Below are 24,101 nucleotides of genomic sequence, written 5' to 3'. Positions count from 1 at the left end.
AAAATGAGGTCATTAGGGTGAGTGTTACTCCAGTACAACTGGTGTCTTTATAAAAATGGGCAATTTGGAGACAGGCACACACAGAGGAGAACCCATGTGAAGACGGATGCAGAGACTGGAGAGATGCTTCTATAAGAGAGGAATGCCGGAGATTGCCAGAAAAACCCCAAGAAACTAGCAGAGAGGCATGGAAGACAGTCTTCCTTACGTTCCTCAAAAGGAAGCAATCTTATGGATACCTTGGTCTTAGATTTCTAGCCTCCAGAATTCTGAGGCAATAAATTTCCATTTAAAAAAAAAAGTCAACATATCATATTATCCAACACCAATGGCCTGAAAGATTTCACGTTACTTTGAATGGTGACTAGCTTTCAATATAGCAATGTAAAGAATCTGACAATTTGGCTTATTTGCAAAATTCTGAAATACAGTCTACATTTATTAGCAACAACAACCTACTTGTCCCTTTTTTCCCTCATATGTCAGAAACAGAAAGATTTTTTTCCAGAGGAAATGTTCGGAAAATAAAGGCTGTTTTTATTGTAGTAAGTTTTAGCTGTTGGGGTGTGGGTTTTTTTGTTTGTTTGTTTTCCATTAAACTGTCACAGTTGAATGTAACTCCTGGCCAGAACTGTACTAAAACAAGGTTATACTGCTTTAAGCTTCAAATTTTAATACAATGTTTTCTGATGTAGCAAAAAAGGCAGTGAGGCAAAGTAGATTGCCCTGGAGCAAAGAACCCTTGAGGCACTCGGAGTCTCTGTGTAAATAATTCAGAGATACTTGGGCCTCATTTACTTTGCACCAGCAAAGAGGTAAGTGTAATGTTTTGGGAGATTTTCTTGACCTCATCCTTGATGTTCAGCTTGCAAGGTCTTAGTTCCCTGACCAGGGATTGAACCTAGGCCCTGGACGTCAAAGTGCTGAGGGCAGGCGCACCTACTGCTTAACCAACACAAAGCCTGGGCCATGGGTATCAACAGAGAGGTGTTGGGGCAGAGCAGGCCAGGAGGCTGCAGAGGTCCACTCTATATACTGGAGTGGGTCCAATACTTGAATGATATGTATAAGGAATACAATAACTTAATTATACATGTGAGAAAGAAAGTTATTATCTACATAGCCCCTTTTCACCCATACCGCAGGGCTTGCGGGATCCTAGTCCCCTGACCAGGGACTGAACTCAGGCCCTCTGAAATGGAATCACAGAGTCCTAACCACTGGACTGCCAAGGAATCCGCTCATATCCTTCTTTTTTTGTTGTTTTAAAGAAAAGCTTTAACCAAACCCAATATCTTGACTACCATGCTGATTCCAGTCAAAGCCTTGTAATAATATTATTCCAGACAAATGAACTCTGATAAGTCATGGACTAGGATCCTGGGAAACCCGAGAGAACATTTCACTAATAACTCGGCTACAGCTGGTCTGGACTCAGCTCTTATAGCAACCCTGTCACCTGTGATCTTTCTCTCATATCTAAATGCTTAAGCTATGTCAATGGCTCTTTGTGGCCCCAAATGACATTTTCCAAGGGAAGTACCTTGGAACACTAATCTCATGAAATAACAAACACAAAGAAGGGGATTTTCTACAAGGGAAATATTGCATTTATAATAGCTTCTCTTGGAATTTCAAACATGTATTACCTTCTTTATCTTCAGGTCTCTAAGAAGTCTTGCAGCGAAGAAACCTGACAACTATTTAATCCATAAATTTCAAATTTATTTGACCATGAAAAACATACTATTTGTATCTTTTAAAAAATCAACATTTTGGGACTTCCCTTGTGGTCCAGTGGTTAAGACTCTGAGCTTCCAATGCAGGGAACATGGCTTTGATCCCTGATGGGGGAACTAGGATCCCACATGCCATGTGGTAAGGCCAAAAGAATAAAATCAACATTCTGTGGGATCTATTTTGGAGGTCTCTTTAGCAAAGCATACTAGAGCCCTAATATACTGGCCTAAACCTATTTTTACAGTCTCTTCTGTTGCTGTCAATTCATGCCCTCCACTTCCTTTTTCTAAGCATGATCTGCAAGAAAAACCACTTATTTCTCAACCACATATTGTTTCTATGTCAATGCTTTTGTACATTCTTGACTGCCTTAAGAACCAGCTCAAAAAAAAAAAAAAACCACACACACACAAAACTGTAAAGTCTTCTCAGATACCTCTTACTCCCTGTTTTTCTCTTTACACTTTTAGTACTTTGCTCATAATTCCATCATTACACAGCATTTTAACCATCACTTCCTTTTTTCTGTTTTCTTACCATGGGTAAGATAGTTTGTCTTAGTCCCATTTGTACTTCCTAAGTCTGGTGTAATGCATGGCAGTAAAAAGTGTTCAATAAATATTTAATGAAAGAATCTACAAATATGTATCAACAAGCAGACAAAAGGGCACAAGTGGCTCACAGAGTGGTTATTATAAGATGTTGCCCTTAAATTAACTGCAGTGGTTGTGGCTATAAGACTTTACAGAGTGAAAACGAAAACCAATGAACTGATATCTGCCTTGTTTCTTTCTCACTATTTACACTAACCCCCCTCCACCCACTCCACTGGCTCTGACAATAGGTGACTACATAGATTATACGGGATGACTTCAAAGGGAAGGAATGGGTAAAAGTCAAAGGCACTTTGAGGAGTGAAAAGGAGGGTGGAAGATAGGAGAGCAGATGCTTATTTGAGAAATCTTCAATCTAACTTGGCATCCTTGCCAGTCATGATATATTACTTTAGTTAGTAATCTGATTCATCATCACCAACTCTGCCTTCATCATCCCTGAAGGTCAAAATACTGTGCCTTTAAGAGTGTTTCACTCTATAATGTTGAAGGCTTTAAATAGAGAACTAAAGAAGGAACCCCTGATGTTTGGGATCCTGTTCCCACAGACACACAACTGTCGCATTTGGTATGTTCAGCATTCTTTCACAAAGCAGACCAGAATGTAAATGCAAAAGAGACTTATGGGTGGACTGCACCACTCTGGGCCATCACAGAAACCACAGACAGGCTTTTGAGAGGAGTACTGTGCTTCTCGGGCAGCCTGGACCCATTCTGTGGTTGGTGAATCCGTCCCCCGCAGCCCTGCTCCTGTATGGCTTGATGGAGCTAACCACGTATATTAGTGTTTTTGCTTCTCCATCATGGTGACTTTCATGATGCTTTCTGACTGGTGTACCAGGAAAGATAAGTTTAAACTCCTTACGTACTGTTAATGATAGTTGCTACATCCACTTAAGGATGTGACTATTCTGGGTACCAGCTGGCAGCAGAAACCACACTGAGAACACCATTATCGAGCTTTCTTCCAAGGATCTGAGAAAGGTGGACATCTCATTTGCTTTCAAGTCAGCTGTGACTCAGGTATGACAGCTGTCATTAGCCTCATTGAGAAGCTTGGGTAAAGCAGGGATGGGTGGCTTCGTGTGCTGAAGTGGTAACAGATGAAGACAGCCTCTTGAGGATTCTTCCCACCAGACTACTAATTAGCTAACTGACTGGAGCTGAGACAGAGAAGGATCAGCTGCACAACTCTGCTCTCTGCTTTTGTACGACTGGCCTTCTCCTCAGTTAATCAGTGCTTCTCCATTCAGAATGGGGAGCAGGGACTTCCCTGGTGGTCCAGTGGTTAAGATTCCACCTGCCAATGCAGGTTACTCAGGTTTGATCCCTGGTCCAGGAAGATCCCACGTGCTTCTGAGAAACAGAGCTGGTGCTCTAAAGCCAGTGCACCATAACTACTGAAGCCTGCCCACCTAGAGCCTGTGCTCTGCGACAAGAGAAGCCACCACAATGAGAAGCCCTAGGACCACAACGAAGAGTAGCCCCTGCTCACCACAACTAGAGAAAGCCAACAAACAGCAACAAAGACCCAGAGCAGCCATACATTAATGAATAAAGGAAAAAAAAATTAAAGAATGGCATCAGAGTAAGCTGGAAAAGCTTTCACAAATGCAACACGTGTCACCCCAGTCTGAAAGCGCAGCTTGGAGAAGTAGCACATTTAAACATCTTACCTAAGCTGGACCGAGTGTTCGAACGTTCAATTATTGCTCTCTTGCTGGGATTATTTAGCACAGACCTCTTAGCAAGAGAAATGTCAGCTGTCACTCTTGTTATTGATATCCTATGAATAGGAACACAGAACAGAACAAACCAGTAAAAATGTGGTGGGGCTCTCCAAGCGATTTATAACCACAGTACTTAATAACCATTTTACATACTATAGTGCAACCACAGGATAATAAAACATTGGCCACAAGTATTTTAAATAGGCTTTGGCTAGCATTAAAATACAGCAGAGCAGAATGGAGGAAGGTTTTTGGCTATTCAACAACAAAAACTCCAGGAAGAGTGCAAACTCTTCCTCCACTATTGTCTGTCTTGCCGAATTCTCCTTATAGTACACACCATACCAAGAGGGAATCAAAACATATAAATAAACCATATTCTTTCTAGCAAGCAGCAATACAATTTCCCCACAATTCATAGCTGATTTTCTGTTGAACAAGACCTTCAGGAACTGCACAGTGCCTCAGTGCTGCTGGTCAAAGAGGAAAATCCTCTTCATTTTAATCATCAAAGACAATCAACCAGTTGGTAGCTGTGTTGTATTCCTGGTGCTCAACAGTTAACTTATGACACATGAAGCACTTTGCCACAGGCCCGAAGGAATGCTTCATTTCTAAGAATATGAAAAATATGGTTTCTTTTCTACAGGCACAAGATTCTTTAACATGTTTGCATATTACTTTGAATGCATATGGTGGACAGAAATAAGACACTATTGCTGAGGGCAATGTGAGGATTGTGCCAGGATTTCCATAAGTTAGAAAGTATCCTGCAGTCATGCAAGACAAGAATAAAGCAGAGACATTGCCAATGAATGGAGACAGAAGTCTATCTTGTCTGTGGATATGATCTAGCAAATGAGAATCTCTGGAACTTACAACTTTCAAGTTCTTTATTTTAGGCTGGTTTTGCTCAACTTCAAACTATGATCTATCTGCAGAATGCAAAGAATGTCTCTCTAAGCCAGCTACTGCCATCGTGGGCCCTTCCTCACGCTTATCTTCAGAGCTTAGAGGATTCCAGAAAACAGACAAGGCCCCTTCCCTTTTATACTCACGCACTCTTTCTCCCCAACTTTCAAGCTCCTCTAGAGGGTGGAGCAAGGAGCGGGTAGAGTTATCCACAATTGAGTCCTATGTTATCTTGCACCTATTTAGGGATACTGTCAGCCCTCTCAGGAGACTCCTCACTTGACTTCAGGGACCTGAATCCTTGAGGAGAATTTAAGACAGTCCTCTTTGGTCAGAAATTATTTCTTTAGAGTAACAGGCTGTGCAGAAAAAGTTCTGGTGCCATTTTAAAGCAAAGTACTCTTTGTTGGTTGTGTTGGATATATAAGCTGCAGATGGTGAGGAAGTTTAAAGCATTTTAATTCCTTAGAATTTTTCAGGCCCTAATAAATTATTTGAGGCATCTTCAGGCTGTCTTCTGTGGAAACCAAGAATTTTGTGAAATATCTCAGGTCACTGAGAACATCAAATGGGGGCTGAGTTGGCCAGCAGGGGCCCATCTTTCCCATGCTTAATACCAAATAAACGCCTCTGCATTTCTGTTGGGGCCTTACCTATATTGCAAAATACTGGTCTGTACAACTTCTTCATTTTATCAAGAATAAAAGTGAGACATGGGGAGGAAGTTCCACATGGATCCCCAGTGTCTAAGAAGGTCTAAAGCACAGGCTCCCAAGCTCTAGGCCAGCACTTAAGTCACCAGACTCATAATTCTCTTACAGTTTCAGCTTCCTTCTCCAGCAACCCCGAATCTCCAGATACCAGCCAAACCATCAAGAGTAGATCTGGGCCACACAGAATGATGGCCACTTTTTAAGTCAGGTTAAAATCCGTGGAGCCCATATCTGAGTCTCTCTTACTCAGCTGGCTGCCGCATTTGAGGCATGAAATCTCATAGTCAGTCGTGGTCAGAGCTCATTTTACCTACAGAATAGGATTTGCTTGTTTATTTTTGTGTTTCTGGTGTCTTTGTTTGCAGTTTTAAGGATGGAGTTGCTGATTAGAAAAATACAATCAAGTTCTAGAGCATTTCAAACATATGACTGGAGACAAGTAGCTTGGTGTAGGGGCAGAATTCAGCCTTTTAGAATATTCACTTTTAGAGGACAGAGGATCCAAAGATTCTATTCTGCTTAGATGAGAATCAAATCTTCTAGTTTTATACTAGCCAAGTAGTGACCCTGGTTCTTAGAAGTTGGAAGGATTATCAGCAGATGTGCACTCTTATTTTTTCTGGGTTTTAACACACTTTTACAAAGCCATTTTCAAATATATATAAAGTTTTTAACCAAGAGGCAGAATAATAACACACAAACAAAAATCAGGAAATGAAAACTGCTTCATGTGTTCTGAAAACAAAAAAGGTGTGGACAATAAAAGATTCTTTTTCTTTTTTTTATTGGTCAATAAAATACCAGCTAATTTGTTGTTGTTGGTCGCTAAATTGTATCTGACTCTTTGTGACCCCATGGACTGCAGCACACCTGGCTTCCCTGTCCTTCACTAATTTGTTAATGTGTTATTTCTTAATAAAAATACATATGTAGAAAAGAGTTTAGGAGAAGACAGACACAGTTCCAGAAACCCTCCAATGAGACAAAGTAGGAGTTTCCATTTTCTATGCAAAGATGCTTACTATTATCAAAATCAGACACCAAATCCAAACTTTTTGTTGTTTAAAAGGCTCCCCCCCCAAAAAAAAGGCTCCCCAGTAAAGTAATTACATTCATTAAGTGCTACCTAGTTTATATACTTTTTTTTTTTTACTTAAACTAATACTCTTTCTACTTCTTTTCTTGATATACCTTCATATCTTCTAGTGACTTAATACTTCCATGTATCTTTGATATACATCTCTAAAAAGTTCCCTTGGATACTTCTCTGTGACACAGTGTCAGTAATTACTAGTGAGGGATGAAGGATATTCAGTTCCCCAGCAGACTGGATATATATAAATCTGGTAAATCTGAATCCTAGTTGTTAACTTATTTCGGATTTGGAATCCCTCATAATTTCCGCACTCCCATCAGTGCTGAGTTGTATTAGTTTTCTGTCTTATCTATGGAAAGACATTACTCCCAGGTGAGACACATTCATTCAAAAATAATTAGTATTTCCAGGTTGATAATAGAAACTAAAGATGTTTTTATACTCTATCCTTACCACATCCAATATGTAACCCTGTTAGTATATTAATTAAAAAAAAAAAACTCTTATTCTTCACAAAGGAAAACATTCCAAAGGTCAGACAGCACACTGTCAGGAGAGGGGAAGGAATGGAAGGCATACATGGACCTGGGGAGTCTCTCTGGATCTTCCTCTTGCAGGCTGCATGACCATGGACAAATCATGCCATTTCTTTGAGCATCAGGATGATAATTAATAAAATGGTGATAGTAGTTCTGCCAGACTATCTCACAGGACAGTCACTAGGAACCCATGAGGCAATATCTAAAAGTGTTTTCCTAAATACTCATTCATAGTTACAGCATGAACTCTCCCATTGCGAGAGTCCATGAAACTTGCATATACTTTGAGGGTGGGAGAATAAGGTCAGACGTGTTACAATCAAAATCTGCTAATTTAAACATTCATATGTGGTGTGAGGGGCTCAATAAATTATCTCGAGTGCTCGAGTGTCCACAGATGAGTCTGCATTTGAATGGAGAGTAGGAGGAGCTGATAAGAGAGTGCTACTGGTTACGAAACAGAAGGCACTGTATTGTTCTTTTCCATTTGTCGCCTACGATTACAAGTTGTTTTCATTCTTCCATGTCTTGGCTGCTTTGTGATAGCATCAGCTGTTGCCATTTCCTTTCATAAATAAATACTACTCCTTTGATTCTCCCTCAATTATATTTTTAGCCTCCTTTCTTTAAATTCTTCCTAAAACCTTTTTTTTAAATCATGCCTTGGCTAGTAGCTTCAGATCCTATTTGTATGTTCATTTAGGATTTGGGGCCATAATCATGTTGGTTAGTTACAAAGTGTTCTATAACTGCCATAGAGCTGATCTGATTCAGTTGTCAAAAAGCCTAAAGTTACAACTTTGTTGGGATTTGAAATGATTAGCATAGGTCAACACATTGCAATTGGTTTGACTGCTTGCTGTTCAGCCTGTGAATGGTAGATTCAACAAGCTGAACAAACCTCATCTGAAAGGATGATCCCTGATGAATGTTTGTGGTGTGAAATGAAGAGAGAAAAGCTCCATGCCATTGTGCATGCACCGTGCCCCTGCCAGGCTGGTGCACTGTACCAGCTCGTTAGACTCATTCACTTAGTTTATGACTTGTGCATAGGAACTATCAGGATATCCACTGTCAGGAGAAGGGAAGAAATGGAAGGCATACATGGAGCTGGATATCCACATGTACAGGGGTTCTCTGAGGAAGTATCCAGTATCGTGCTTTTCATTCTTTCTTACATACATTCTAGTTAAGCCTTGAATTTATTAAGCAATGAATCCATTAAGCAATGAATGACAATAAAATTGTAAAATAAGTAGCTTTAAACTGATTCAGATCATTCCTGAGGTATCATAAAAGAGTAAGTATATGATTCTGTAGGAGACACTGTTGGTGTTTAATTCAATTTGTTGAATTATTTTTTAGCCAAGAGCTGAAAAACAGTACTGAAGAAGAAAGACTTTTAGGCAGTTTCTTTTTCTCTTTTGGCTCTTTCTGAAAAAGAAATTATCCTATTTTGTCTACCCTACTGCATTCATAGCCAGTGAAACATGGAGGAGGTTTCCAATAGAACATGTTGTTTATGCTGTATTGCTATGCAAAAGCCCGCTGTGTAATTGTTCTCTTGGCTGGTTTCAATTAAAGACTATTTGTTGTTTTTTCTCCTTTTATTAATTGGTGGAACACAATGCAGCAGATTGTCATGGCTCAAAATGTAAGGATATTCCCCACACAGCAGACATGTCAGAGTCATAGTGAAACTAGAAGCACATTTCTTTTTCCTAATCAAAGTTTCCGTATGCACCAGTGAATGCATTATTGTTTTTCTGCTGCAGTGGCCTCTGCTAATTTGAAAGCAAGCCCTCTCTCCTACTCCCACCTTTATTATCTAGTTTTCTCAAACTCTGCCATATATCGGATCTCTCTCGGGCAGAGTCTCTCTCTAGCCGTTTCTTCTGCTGCTGCTGCTGCTGCTCCTCACATCTCTACACCCTCTGCTGTGTGTGCCATCAAGCACCTTGGATCACTTGGCACTGGAATTTTAGTTCTATTTCTATTAAAATCATCTTCAATAGTGTATGCTTGATGAATCAGGTAACTCAAGCTGATAAATCTCTGCTGTTACAATTAAATGCACTTCCTCTCTCTAAGTCTGAAGATTGAGGAAGAACCTCAGATTCTTTATTCTTGAAGGCAGTAATTAAGTCAGTCACTTTCTCTTTGCTAAATTACAATAATTACTTCCTTCTTTTCCATAAGGTCCTACCTTGCAAACCTTTACTAACACTGCTGTTTATACGGATGTTATGTGGGGACCAAAACAAACAGAAATTTAGACTGCATGTGGGATGGCATTTGTTGAGCTCAAGAGCTCTTGTGGGGCCACAGGATGAAGCACTGCTCAGAACTTCCTTAAAAAGGCCCACAGGTTAAAGCCATGTGACTCTAAGCACAACTGAAGGAAGCCTGCTTGACTGAGCCAGGCATATCAGCTATTAACAACCCAGGGAGAGCTGCATGAAGGTAAGGGTCATGGCCCCTGTCATCAGAGGCGAGGATCAAAACCAAGGTTAAGTTAAAAAGCCAGACTTCAGCTGTTTCTTTGCAATGCCTTTTTAAAGAAGTAGATTCCAGTTACTCAAAAGCTACAAACAGAAACAGGGTATCCATCTGCCTGTTGTTTGACTTAAGAGATTAGAATATAAGGACTTTTTACATTTCCTTCCAACTCCAGTAGTCTAGTATTCAGTACTTTTCACTTGTTTTCTTTGAAATTACTTCATTCTCTGTCTATCTTGTTTAAAGAGAGAGAGAGAGAGAATAGGATACACCTATGGCTTTCCTATTAAACCCTTGTGTCCACTAGATAAATATGGCAGACTGCTATTTGTTCAACAAAATCCATTTTCTCTTCCTCCTGGGCACATTCCTAGCTTCCTTTGCAAGAAGGTGTGGCCACATGTCTAAGTTCTAGCCAGTGAAACGTGAGAATGATGTGAACCAGAGAAGCTGGTTCACTCCTCTCCCTACAGCTGATTGTAGAGATCAACCCCAGGCCAGCAGTCCCAAATGATGCCCAGGACAAACTTTCTTTCCCATCCTTCCCTTCTCCATCCTACCCACCTTCCCAGCTGGGGAACACCTGCCTCAGACTGTACAATGAGTAACAGTAAGTTTCTACCAAGTTTGATTCATTATACATTTTGGGCTCTATTTATCAAGGCAATCTAGCCTGAACTCTGACCAGTGCATTCTTTTGGCAAAACATGTTAGCCTTTGCCCTGCTTCATTGTGTACTCCAAGGCCAAATCTGCCTGTTAACGCCAGGTATCTTTTGACCTCCTACTTTTGCATTCCAGTCTCCTATAATGAAAAGGATATCTTTTTTTGGTGTTCGTTCTAGAAGGTCTTGTAGGTCATCATAGAACCATTCAACTTCAGCTTCTTCGGCATTAGTGTTTAGAGCGTAGACTTGGATTATTGTGATACTGAATGGTTTGCCTTGGAAACGAACAGAGATCATTCTGTCATTTTTGAGATTGCACCCAAGTACTGCATTTCAGACTCTTCTGTTGACTATGAGGGCTACTACATTTCTTCTAAGGGATTCTTGTCCACAGTAGTAGATATAATGGGCATCTGAATTAAATTTGCCCATTCCAGTCCATTTTAGTTCACTGATTCCTAAAATGTCAATAGTATATTCAAAAGCAGACATTACTTTGCCGACTAAGGTCCGTCTAGTCAAGGCTATGGTTTTTCCTGTGGTCATGTATGGATGTGAGAGTTGGACTGTGAAGAAGGCTGAGCACCGAAGAATTGATGCTTTTGAACTGTGATGTTGGAGAAGACTCTTGAGGGTCCCTTGGACTGCAAGGAGATCCAACCAGTCCATTTTGAAGGAGATCAGCCCTGGGATTTCTTTGGAAGGAATGATGCTAAAGCTGAAACTCCAGTACTTTGGCCACCTCATGGGAAGAGTTGGCTCATTGGAAAAGTCTTTGATGCTGGGAGGGATTGGGGGCAGGAGGAGAAGGGGACGACAGAGGATGAGATGGCTGGATGGCATCACTGACTTGATGGACTTGAGTCTGGGTGAACTCTGGGAGTTTGTGATGGACAGGGAGGCTGGGCGTGCTGTGATTCATGCGGTCGCAAAGAGTCGGACACGAGTGAGCGACTGAACTGAACTGAACTGAAAATGTCGATGTTCACTCTTGCCATCTCCTGTTTGACCACTTCCAATTTTCTCTGATTCATGGACCTAACATTCCAGGTTCATTTCTTTACAGCATCAGACTTCACTTTCATCACCAGTCATATCCACAACCAGGCATTGTTTTTGCTTTGGCTCCATCTCTTCACTGTTTCTTGAGTTATTTCTCCACTCTTTTCCCATAGCATATTGGGCACCTACCAACCTGGGGAGTTCATCTTTCAGTGTCATATTTTTTTGCCTTTTCATACTGTTCATGGGGTTCTCAAGGCAAGAACATTCCCTTCTCCAGTGGACCACATTTTGTCAGAACTCTCCACCATGACCCGGCCGTCTTGGGTGGCCCTGCATGGCATGGCTCATAGTTTCATTGAGTTAGCCAAGGCTGTGATCCATGTGACCAGTGTGGTGAGTTTTCTGTGATTGTGGTTTTCATTCTGTCTGCCCTCTGATGGAGAAGGATAAGAGGCTTATGGAAGCTTCCTGATGGGAGAGACTGACTGGGGGGGAAACTGGGTCTTGTGCTGATGGTCAGGGGCCTGCTCAGTAAATCTTTAAGCCACTTTTCTGTTGATGGGTGGGGCTGTGTTACCTCCCTGTCGTTTGGCCTGAGGCCAAACAATAGTAGGGCTAACGACCATAATGGTGACCTCCTTCAAAAGGACTCATGCACTCACTGTTGCATTCAGTGCCCCTGACCCCGCAGCAGGCCACTGTCAACCCATGCCTCTGCTGGAGGCTCCTGGACACGCACAGCCAAGTCTGGCTCAGTCTCTTGTGGGGACACAGCTCCTTTCTCCTGGCTCCTGGTGCATACAAGGTTTTGTTTGTGTTCTCCAAGAGTCTGCTTCCGCATTCTCGTGGAAGTTCTGTAATCAAATCCCACTGGCCCCCAAAGTCAAATTCCCTGGGGGTTCTCAGTCTCTTTGCTGGATCCCCAGGTTGGGAAATCTGTTGTGGGTCCTAGAACTTTCTTTCTTAAGAGTAGGAGAATTTCTTTGGTATATTGTTCTGCAGTTTGTGGGTCGTCTGCTCAGCAGCTCTATGGTGGGGCTAATGGCAACCTCCTCCAAGAGGGCTTATGCCACACGCTGCATGTCCCAGGTAGCTACACCCACAGCCCCTGTTGCTGAGGCAGGCCACCGCTGGCCCATGCTTCCATAGGAGACACTCAGACACTCAAAGGCAGGTCTGGCTCAGTCTTTCTGGGGACTCTGGGTCCCAGTGCACACAAAGTTTTGTTTGAGCCCTCTGAGCATCTCTGGCAGGTATGGGGTTTGATTCTAAATGTGATTTCACCCCTCCTACCATCTTGTTGGGGCTTCTCCTTTGCCCTTGGATGTAGGGTATCTTTTGGGGGGGGATCCTTTTTTGGTGAGACAGATACCATTCTGTCAATGACTGTTCAGCAGTGAGTTGAAATTCTGTAGTTCTCACTGGGGAAGATGAGCACATATCCTTCTATTCCACCATCTCGTTTCAACAACACAAGAGATGACTCTACACATGGACATCCTCAGATGGTCAATACTGAAATCAGATTGATGATATTCTTTGCATCCAAAGATGGAGAAGCTCTATACAGTCAGCAAAAATAAGACTGGGAGCTGACTGTGGCTCAAATCATGAACTCTTTATTGAGAAACTCAGGCTTAAATTGAAGAAAGTAGGGAAAACCACTTGATCTCTAAATCAAATCCCTTGTGATTATATAGTGGAAGTGACAAATAGATTCAAGGGATTAGATCTGATAGATAGAGTGCCTGAAGAACTATGGATGGAGGTTCGTGACATTGTACAGGAAGTGATGATCAAGACCATCCCCAAGAAAAGAAATGCAAAAAGGCAAAATGGTTGTCGAAGGAAGCCTCACAAATAGCTGAGAGAAGAAGAGAAGCAAAAGGCAGAGAAGAGAAGGAAAGTATATCCATTTGAATGCAGAGTTCCAAAGAATAGCAAAGAGAGATAAGAAAGCCTCCCTTGGTGATCAATGCAAAGAGATAGAGGAAAACAATAGATGGGAAAGACTAGACATCTCTTCAAGAAAGTCAGAGATATCAAGGGAACATTTCATGCAAAGATGGGCACAATAAAGGACAGAAATGGTATGGACCTAACAGAAGCAGAAGATATTAAGAGGTGTCTAGAATACACAAAGAACCATACAAAAAAGATCTCCATGATCCAGATAACCACGAAGGTGTGATCACTCACCTAGAGTCAGATACCCTGGAATGTGAAGTCAAGTGGGCCTTAGGAAGCATCATTATGAACAAAGCTAGTGGAGGTGATGGGATTCCAGCTGAGCTATTAAAAATCCTAAAAGATGATGCTGTGAAAGTGCTGCCCTCAATATGCCAGCAAATTTGGAAAATTCAGTAGTGGCCACAGGACTGGAAAAGGTCAGTTTTCATTCCAATCCCAAAGAAAGGCAATGCCAAAGAATGTTCAAACTACCACACAATTGTACTTACCTCACACAGTAGCAAAGTAATTCTCAAAATTCTCCAGGTGAGGTTTCAACAGTATGTGAACCAAGAACTTCCAGATTTTGAAGCTGGATTTAGAAAAGGCAGAGGAACCGGAGATCAAATTGGCAACATCTGTTGGATCATTGATAAAGCAAGAGAATTCCAGAAAAACATCTACTTCTGCTTTACTGACTACACCAAAGTCTTTGACTGTGTGGATCACAATAAACTGTGGAAAATTCTAAAAGAGGTGGGAATACCAGACCACCTGACCTGAGAAATCTATCTCCTGAGAAATCTGTATGCAGGTCAAGAAGCAACAGTTAAGACCAGACATGGAACAATGGACTGGTTGCAAATTGGGAAATGAATATGTCAAGGCTGTATATTGTCACCTTGCTTATTTAATTTATATGCAGAGTACATCATGAGAAATGCTGGGCTGGATGAAGCACAGGCTGGAATCAAGATTGCTGGGAGAAATATCAATAACCTCATATAGGCAGATGACACCATCCTTATGGCAGAAAGTGAAGAAGACCTAAAGAGCCTCTTGATGAAACTGAAGGAGGAGAGTGAAAAGTTGGCTTAAAACTCAACATTCAGAAAACTAAGATCATGGCATCTGGTTCCATCATTTCATGGCACATAGATGGGGAAATAATGGAAACAGTAACAAGCTTTATTTTCTTGAGCTCCAGAATCATTGCAGATGGTGACTGAAGCATGAAATTAAAAGACACTTGCTCTTTGGAAGAAAAGCTATGACCAATCTAGACAGCACATTAAAAAGCAGAGACATTACTTTGCCAGCAAAGGTCCATCTAGTCAAAGCTATGGTTTTTCCAGTAGTCATGAATGACTGTCAGAGTCCAACCATAAAGAAGGCTGAGCACCGAAGAACTAATGCTTTGAACTGTGGTTTGGAGGAGACTCTTGAGAGTCCCTTGTACAGCAAGGAGATCCAGCCAGTCAATCCTAAAGGAAATCAGTCCTGAATATTCATTGGAAGGACTGATGCTGAAGATGAAGCTCCAATACTTGGCCACCTAATGCAAAAAACTGACTCACTGGAAAAGACTGTGATGCTAGGTAAGATTGAAGGCAGGAGGCGAAGGGGATGACAGAGGATGAGATGGTTGGATGGCATCACCAGCTCAATGGACACGAGTTTGAGCAAGCTCTGGGAGTTGGTGATGGACAGGGAAGCCTGGGGTGCTGCAGTCCACGGGGTTGCAAAGAGTCGGACCCAAGTGAGCAACTGAACTGAAACTGAAGTCTGTACTGAAGTACTTAGCAATTCATATAATGGCACTGAAGCTTTCTGCTTTCTTGAACGAAAATATCAATTATTGGAACTAAAATCCCAGCTTATTTTCTTTCTATTATATATAGTCCCAGAAACTAACAAATACTTTAAACACAATTATCCAGAAGGTTTTTCTTTTAAATAAATATATACAATTTGTACTTAAAGCATTATCATATTTGCTTTTTCTCTTAAAATATCATATTTTTAGAAACCTATGTGGAAATTAAAAAAATATCTTTAAATACTTAAAACTTTAGTAAGCTGGATGCATTTAACCATACTTATCCATCAGTACTGTTTTCTTCATTTCTAATAAATCTTCAGGTATTGATTTCATGTGGTTATTTTTACAAGGAATACATTCTGCGTTGTGAAAGAGCTTAGTTCTTAGTATTGAGTCAGTGCGGACTTTTTAACATTTCTCTGCAAAATACAGAAGCTCCTTCCAGATATTTTTCGCAAAACTGAAATGATAAAATTTTCCAGTGGTTAAAGACTGTGCCATGTTGATATGGGTCACAGTGAAATAGGATACATAGAAAAGAAACCAATAAAATAGCAAGGTAATTTCTAGTAAAACAAACCCAGAACTGAATATTCAAAGAAATACTATTCCCTACAAAATAGTCACTTTGGGAGGCTTATGATGAAAACAGGCTTCCTTGGTGCCTCAGTCAGTAAAGAATCTGCCTGCAGTGCAGAAGACTGCCTACAATAGAGTAGACCCAGGTTCGATCCCTGGGTCAGGAAGATGCCCTGGAGAAGGAAACAGTAACCCACTCAAGTTGCACTCCACTTGCCTGGAAAATACCATGGACAGAGGAGCCTGGCGGGCTGCAGTCCATGGGGTTGCAAGAGTAGAACACAACTTAGCAACTAAACCACCACCACCATGATGGAAACGTTTCTTGCACTCTTCGTTTAAGGAAATTTAGTACTTTATATCTTCATACGCTATACATGCATATATGCATGCACACACACAGTTCCCAAATGACTCTACCCAATGTGACCAGCGATGCTCCATATTGTCAGAAACATTCTACATTTTTTATTATTTTCTCATAAATATGTTTGGTATGAATTCAATTACAAGTGAGAAAATAAAGACTAACACATACATTTAAATAAAACAAATGAATTATTTTCCTTATCAAGGTCCTTCTACTTTAAGAGATTCGATGCTATACATCCTAACTTCATATTTTCAGAGCACTTTCATTGTGTTCTACCTTGAACATTGAGTTATTTTAATTAGAGAACATCTGCGATCGCAGGAAACATAGACCTACAAATCAATTTATCATTCATGGTGGTTAAAGGAAAATAAAAATGCAAAAGCATCTGTATGTCTCACCTCCCATCAAACCTGTGCTTCAGGAAATCAAAGAGGGCTTTCTGCATCATGTCTGTGACCTTTGCAGAGGTGAGAAAGAAAGAATGAGGCAAACAACAGCAGAGAGAGAGAAATCAAAAGTGAGAGAACTGCAAAGAAGGGTGTTCCAACCAAAGACCTTATGACAGCTATTTGTCTGCTGGGGGCAGGACAGGGCAAACAACCATGAACAGAGTTTTTCACACTTAACCTACTTGCACTTACTCAGTTTCCCCCATTGGTTCTCCTCCAGGGTGCTGAGGGGTGAACCAGTGGTGTTCACTAGACCCAAGACAGACCCTCATCTCTTTTTTAGGGGATAGAAGGGCCACCAGGAGACGAGGATAAGCTGGCTCTGTGCACAGGTACGGCCTGTCCATGCCATACCTGAGTGGTGCCTGCCTGCAGTGAGAAGCAACTAGAGCTCCTTGGGCCAGACCCAGGCCCGGCCTCCAGCTAGTCTGTGCAAGTTGGTGGACACATTCTCCACATCCAGGGCTGGACTTTTGTAGACCCCTCTCTGCTCTTCCTCAGACAGTCCCCATTGAGAGGGGGAGGGGGGGGGAGGGAGTGAAAGGGGAAGTGGGAGAAGGAGATGGGATTCTTAAACCTGCGTCAAAGAGATTGATTAATTCACTCAACAAATGTGCACTGAAAGCTGACCATGTGCCAGATTTGTGCTGATTCAGTGGGAAGGGTGCCACAGAGGTGGCCCACCTTCAGATAATGTCCTACCCATTTATTCTTATCCATGCTGGCATAAAGTCAAAATGGCAACATCTGAAATGCAGTACATCTAAGTGTTTGCCCTCTTCTTCCTTACATTGCTTAGTTCATCTCTGAAGGAGTTCAATGATATTTTTAATGGAGTTTTTCCCCTTTCTTACGTCCATTAAAATAAAGAAGCAGAGAAATGTTTGGTGGAATATGCCATCGTCTTGAGCACCCAGCAAAGTGAGACTGGTTGGTGCTCTGAGGTGAGGTTTGCTGGCACATTGCTTTTATGTTCCCTTGTGGCATTCATTCGCTATTTTTTCTAACAGCAACAGGAACCGTTGAAACAGATAAAATCCTTTTCTTTGAATTGAAAGCAGAGCAAACCTTTGACCAGAACTTCCCATTATAACTATTTTGAGGGAGCTATTTCTAAACACTGTAATACATGAAAGATGAGAAGAGGGCCAGAGAGGGAGGAAATAGCAAAGGGCCACGTGAACCCCACAAAGCACCTCCTGTCTCACAAGCTGAGGGCCCGAGTGTAAGCAAACCCCAAGGAGGAAGCTCCCAGTGGCTGTCTCCTAGGTTCTTGATCAAGAACTGATGGGTAACAGACTGGTATCGGTACCTCATAACCCTTCAGCGATGGCCCCACCAGCACCACCGGACGCATGGATGGCACCACGTCATAGGGGGGGATGTGCTCCGTCTGAAAGAGATGATTGGACACACATAACAAGGTGTGAGGGTCAGCAGCCCTCCTCCACAGCCACAACATTCACAATCCTCCAGCCAAATGAGAAATGATAACCACGGGTCCCACCAAGGAGATGCCTCCCTCATTTTATAGCCATTTGGGTCACTGAAATGGAGCATTGCAGGCATTTATGGATAGAAACCTTCACAGGAGATTTAAAAAGGAAACATGACTTACCACTTTTTGCTTCTGTTTTGCTAAAAGACAACAATGAGAGCCATATCAAAATATGTAATCTCTGTCATTGTTAGCACACGATTTTAAAAGATGGAAGAATATGCCAATTTGTCCCTGTCATTCTCGTCATTTCCCAATCACCCACTCTGCAGAGTATTACTCTACTATTTCATCCTGGTTGGGCCAATTGGGAATACAAATGCAAAAACAGACCGTTTCCTCCCTGAACAAATGACCTCATACCCTGATTTCACAATGGGTGGGGAGGGTGGATTTCATAACATTGGCTGGGCCAGCCACAGGCCATGGGTTGTTCCTGTGCTGGACACAGCATGTGGTGTGGCTGAGAGCAACTTGGACAAATCAAATTTGATAACAAGAGACTTAGAACAAGAATTTGTATAATAATGACCATCACTGCACTCACTAGTTATTTTTGGATGTGTAATTTTGGTAAACTAGCAGAAGAATTTGCAGTTCTTTTGTGTTCTTAAGGCTTTCTGCTCACTTTCCAGAATACTGACATATTTTTCCTAGTGCATTGCTTTTAATTTCAAGTAAGTTTATAATCAGTTGTCCCTGTTCTTTCTTGTGTGTAATAGTGAACAGCTGCAATGACTTAAATGTTCAGCAAATGGGGATGAGGCAAAATATACTCAATATCTCTGGCTTTGCGGCCACCCATGCAGTCCTGTCCATCTGCAGACAACCTAAAGAACAAGACTTTGGTTCAGAGCCCTGGAGATCAGGTTTCATATACAAGGACTCTGATATTCAGATCTGCTCTGGAACCAACGCAGTTTCCTGCAGTTATGGTATGCCAGGATAGACATTGATCTGTCATTCTGAAATGATAATCCCAGATACATTAAGGCAGCATCCGTTCTGGAGCAGAGCAAAATGAGCCTGTAGAGCCAGGGAATGTGGTGGAAGGAAAATTCTTGCTTGAATACCTCCACAATTTCTAAATGCACGACAACTCCTGATTGGGCCATCACTGTCCCTTCATTACCATTAAATTCAGGGCTCAGTTGTCTGCTTTTCAAACAGAAATGAGCCCATTTTGGGCCAACCCTCATTCTCTGCTTCAGCCCTCCCCAGCTCCACAGCTCAGGTTGTACCAACACACCCTGAAGTTTCACATGAAGACTGGAACTCATCATTTTCTTTAGAATGCTTTTAAAACTCATATAATTGGCCCTCACCATCTTAAAGTGTGCTGGGTTCTTGGGTGGAATGGTGAACTTGCTTCTGAATGATTTATACAATAGACGGCAAATAAGATTGTACAAAATCATGAGCCATATCAAAACATGTAATCTCTGTCATTGTTACAATGATCTGAATTTCTAGTAACACAAGTACCCTTTAATTCAAATTAAATTACTAGAGAAAAGCAAATAAGCAATGAAATATTAAGTAGAAAAATCTTTAAATTGCTTCCAAATTAGTAAAAAAATATTTGCATGTATTTTCAAAGATTAAGAAAGAAATACATTCCATTAAAAAAAAAGTCTAACTAAAACCCTCACCTGTTGATGTGGGAGTTGCTCGAAATGTCCCTGATACCATTTCTCCGAGACTTGAAGAAGAATTTCCACTGGATTTCCTAAGATACAGAAAAGGAACTTAGGACTCATTCCCCAGATTCCTTGAAAATAGAACTTGAGAGTACAAAGCTTTCTTTGGCCTTAATCCTACTAAATAATTCAAAACACACCAACTCCTGCTCTTAAGCTTCAAGGATCTGCCCAAATGTTTTCTTTGACCTCCTTTCTCAGAGAAAGTGGGAAACTAACTAAGATCTGGAAATACTTTGTGAAAGTCTCTTTCCTAATTATTTAATGCAGAAATGAGGCCAATGAATCACTAAGAGGAGTGTTCTTGTGAACCGTTTGCTTAACCAACGCTGACCACCAATGCACTGGTTGGATGTCAAACACAGCTCAGAACGAGCAGAAGAGTATTCACTGTTAGAGGAACTAAGGACACAACACTGAGGGGAAAACAAAATTCTTTCCCTTATACAGACAAATTCTAGTGGTATCAGTATCAATCAGATGAACAGGTAAAAATGTAGTATGTTTGATAGTTAAGTGCAACAAAGAAAACTGAGATGGGAGAGAGATAAGCAAGGGGAGAGAAATGGATTCAACTTTAGATATGGTGGCAGGAGCTGGCTCATTGAAAAGATGAGATTTAACACAGATCTGAAGCAAATGAAGGAGTGATCCGGTGGAAAAGTGAAGGAAAGGGTCTGGTAAGAAAAAAGAGCAGTTGCAGAGGAACATAGGTTTTCACATGGAGCAGCAAGAGAGACAAAAAGTCTAGAGAAGAAGTAATAAGAGGGATGAATCATTGATAATATTACAGGCATGTTATCATTAATAATACTACAGGCATGTTATATCCTAACAAAGGTCGGTAATTATAAGTGGGGCTCACACTGTCGTGATCTCCTATCACTGTTTAAGAACTTCCCATTATGACAAAGGCAAAAGGCCTCCTAAAGAACAGAGGCGTTTTTGAAACAGAAAAGGATCTAATAGAAAAAGGAGGTTGAGAGTTAAGAGAAAGAACTAATTCTATTTTAGGACTTTCAAAAAACAGTAACACATATCAAATCAGTACTTCAGTGTAGGCTCACAATACATGCAGGTTTAATATGATTGCAGCCATGAAATTAAAAGACGCTTACTCCTTGGTAGAAAAGTCATGAGCAACCTAGATAGTATATTCAAAAGCAGAGATATTACTTTGCCGACTAAGGTCCGTCTAGTCAAGGCTATGGTTTTTCCAGTGGTCATGTATGGATGTGACAGTTGGACTATGAAGAATGCTGAGTGCCGAAGAATTGATGCTTCTGAACTGTGGTGTTGGAGAAGACTCTTGAGAGTCCCTTGGACTGCAAGGAGATCCAACCAGTCCATTCTGAAGGAGATCAGCCCTGGGATTTCTTTGGAAGGAATGAAGCTAAAGCTGAAACTCCAATACCTTGGCCACCTCATGGGAAGAGTTGACTCATTGGAAAAGACTCTGATGCTGGGAGGGATTGGGGGCAGGAGGAGAAGGGGATGACCGAGGATGAGATGGCTAGATGGCATCACGGACTCGATGGACGCGAGTCTGAGTGAACTCCGGGAGTTGGTGATGGACAGGGAGGCCTGGCGTGCTGCGATTCATGGGGTCACAAAGAGTCGGATATGACTGAGCGACTAAACTGAACTGAATATGATGCTGATTTGTCCTCTCAGGCTTTGCTTGTATCCCTGGGACCTTTAAGCACCTGCACTCTGATATTTGTGGATACTTCATTGTTCACTAGAGGCTAATTCATCTGAATCTGGACAGAGTCTTCCCTTTATTACCAACCAGTGGTCACAGAAAACCCTGGAGAAGCTGCTACTAGTCCTGGGATGGTATTGCATGTACCACGGCATTCTGTGCTCACTTGAAAGAGCTTCTCTGAAAGATAACCAAGAAGAGCTATGATGCTAGGTCAGGTCAGGCCCCCACTTATGGTACTGTAAAAGGATGCTCTACACGACTCTCACAGAGGGAAGCTCAGGTTCCCAACAGGGTTTGTTGGAGTCACAGAAAACAGTCTCCACTGTGAATTCATGTTGATTTCAGGAGCGTCAGCTTCATTCAGTACACAATGAGGGGGATGAACTACCTGAAACCCCCTCATGTCAATTTCAGAAGTGCCTTGCACATAGAAAGATAGCTTTTACTTCAAAAGCATACGTGTTTAACTTAATAAGGAAACTTGAAAACATCGCCTAATTTCCCTGCTTCCTGCAAACAAAATGTGGAGAAAAGAAGGAGCCTCACCCTCCGTGAAAACGGCCTCTTTTCTGTTCCTGCTGAATCCGTATGTTCTCCAGTCTCAGCGGACTTGGGATGAAGCCAATCTCACAGCCTTCTTTCACCAGCCTTCCTATCCACCAATCATTGTTGTATTTCTGGAACACAGAAACAAAGATGCTATCAATTCACTTATCTTCCCATTTATTCATTTCAGGGGGCCAAAAGATTGAAGCACTATGTTATATAATATTATACTGTACCATATTATATACACAAATACTACTTATAGTATATTATACCATATTATATATATCTGGGGGGGGGTGTCCAAAGAATAAAGCAAACTTTCTAGTCCAAAAGCCAAGGTAATTAATACTTGAGGGTCTGCAGGCCATATGGTCTCTGATGCAACCACTGTAATCTTCTGTTGTGGTGTGGAAGCAGCCACAGACAATATGTAAACACGTAAGCATGGCTGTGCTTCAGTAAACCTTTTCCTTCTGAAAGACACAGGCTGGTTTCAGCCCATGGGACACCGTTTCCTAATCCCTGGGCTAAAGGCAGCTCTTAACGTTCGGATTCCTTTGGTCCTTGTCAAGAAGCCCTTGCCACATCTTCAGGAATAGATTTTGTAAGGATAAATATGCACCACTGTGATTAGAACTCTGGAAGACAAGAGAGACAAGTCTAAGATCAAATACACTGAACAGTCTGTTATTTATCAAAAGCTTTGAGGTAAAAATTCCACCGTGGCATCTGTATTTTACTCTCTCTGGGGAAAAACAATGCTGCTGCTAAGTCGCTTCAGTCGTGTCCAACTCTGTGCGACCCCAGACAGCAGCCCACCAGGCTCCCTCGTCCCTGGGATTCTCCAGGCAGGAACACTGGAGTGGGTTGCCATTTCCTTCTCCAATGCATGAAAGTGAAAAGTGAAAGGGAAGTCGCTCAGTCATGTCCAACTCCTAGCGACCCCATGGACTGCAGCCTACCAGGCTCCTCCATCCATGGGATTTTCCAGGCAAGAGTACTGGAGTGGAGTGCCATTGCCTATAATCTTTCAAATACAGATTTGCAAATCAAGGTCCATCTTATTACCTGAAGAAAAATAAGCCTACTCTCACAAAGACTAAGCATATTTTACATAAGTGGAATTTTTGAAGTAATCTCCAAGTGACCTGAAATCCAAGAGGAATGAAGGAATTTCGATTTAAATAAAGTTCCAAGACATGTAACCTTGGGAAACAAACCCCACACAAAGGCTTCAGTCAATATAGGGTAACATGGTCCTATTTGATGGGCTAGCAAAACTGCATTTGTAATGATAAATTTGCTGAATTTGCTGACTTTAAAAAAATGCACAATATGACAGCTGCAAGTTAACTTTTATTTGGGGCAAAATGAGGACTATAGCCCAAGAGACAGCATTTCAGATTGTTCTGAGAAACTGCTCCAAGAGGCAGTGGAGGAAGGTCAGAAAGCGTACATTCAATCAAGCACAAACAGAAGCTTTCTGCTAGTCATAAGGAGCAGTCATCATTCAGAAGGAATTTAGTGCTTTTCTAAATATGAGGAGACATAAGAATTGGGTTCATAAAATTGGCTCCTGAAAAATACTTAACTCTCTGAAGACCAGTTATGCCAGTTTTTCCCAGAGCACAGAGTGCCTCATTTCTGCTCTCCACTTTCAGAGGGTGTTGAAACTCAGCAGCTGCAGCAGCACCGATTTAATCCTTACAGAGGCAGACGGCAAGTGCCCGGGTTGCTGTTGCTGTTTAGTCGCTAAATCGTGTCCGACTCTTTGGGGCCCCCCTGGTGGCTCAGTCAGTAAAGTACCCATGGCAAGCACTAGTCTGTAGCTGACAAATCTTAGGGCAGAAGGCATGTTTAATGCAAGCTACCTGCCTCAAGGGAAGGTTTCAGCTAGGTGATTTCCAGAAAACAAACATTACTCCTACTGTTTACATCCTCCAGAGATAACTCCA

General features: G+C 41.6%; 1 protein-coding gene across 1 annotated transcript in view; it reads right to left on the bottom strand.

Annotated features, from left to right (window-relative positions):
* The window catches only part of CACNB4 (calcium voltage-gated channel auxiliary subunit beta 4), a 142,904-nt gene that overhangs the window by 27,477 nt on the left and 91,326 nt on the right, over nt 1–24,101 (bottom strand). The window contains exons 4-9 of the mRNA XM_069577527.1: nt 22,144–22,274; nt 19,842–19,918; nt 18,310–18,329; nt 18,004–18,084; nt 16,641–16,699; nt 4,031–4,140 (exon numbers count right to left, since the gene is read on the bottom strand). Coding sequence (XP_069433628.1) covers nt 4,031–4,140; nt 16,641–16,699; nt 18,004–18,084; nt 18,310–18,329; nt 19,842–19,918; nt 22,144–22,274 — 478 coding nt within the window. The remainder of the gene's footprint in view (nt 1–4,030; nt 4,141–16,640; nt 16,700–18,003; nt 18,085–18,309; nt 18,330–19,841; nt 19,919–22,143; nt 22,275–24,101) is intronic.

This window comes from Ovis canadensis, chromosome 2, assembly GCF_042477335.2.
Source record: "Ovis canadensis isolate MfBH-ARS-UI-01 breed Bighorn chromosome 2, ARS-UI_OviCan_v2, whole genome shotgun sequence".
NCBI classification, from domain to species: domain Eukaryota; kingdom Metazoa; phylum Chordata; class Mammalia; order Artiodactyla; family Bovidae; genus Ovis; species Ovis canadensis.
This window is presented reverse-complemented; position numbering and strand designations above follow the sequence as displayed.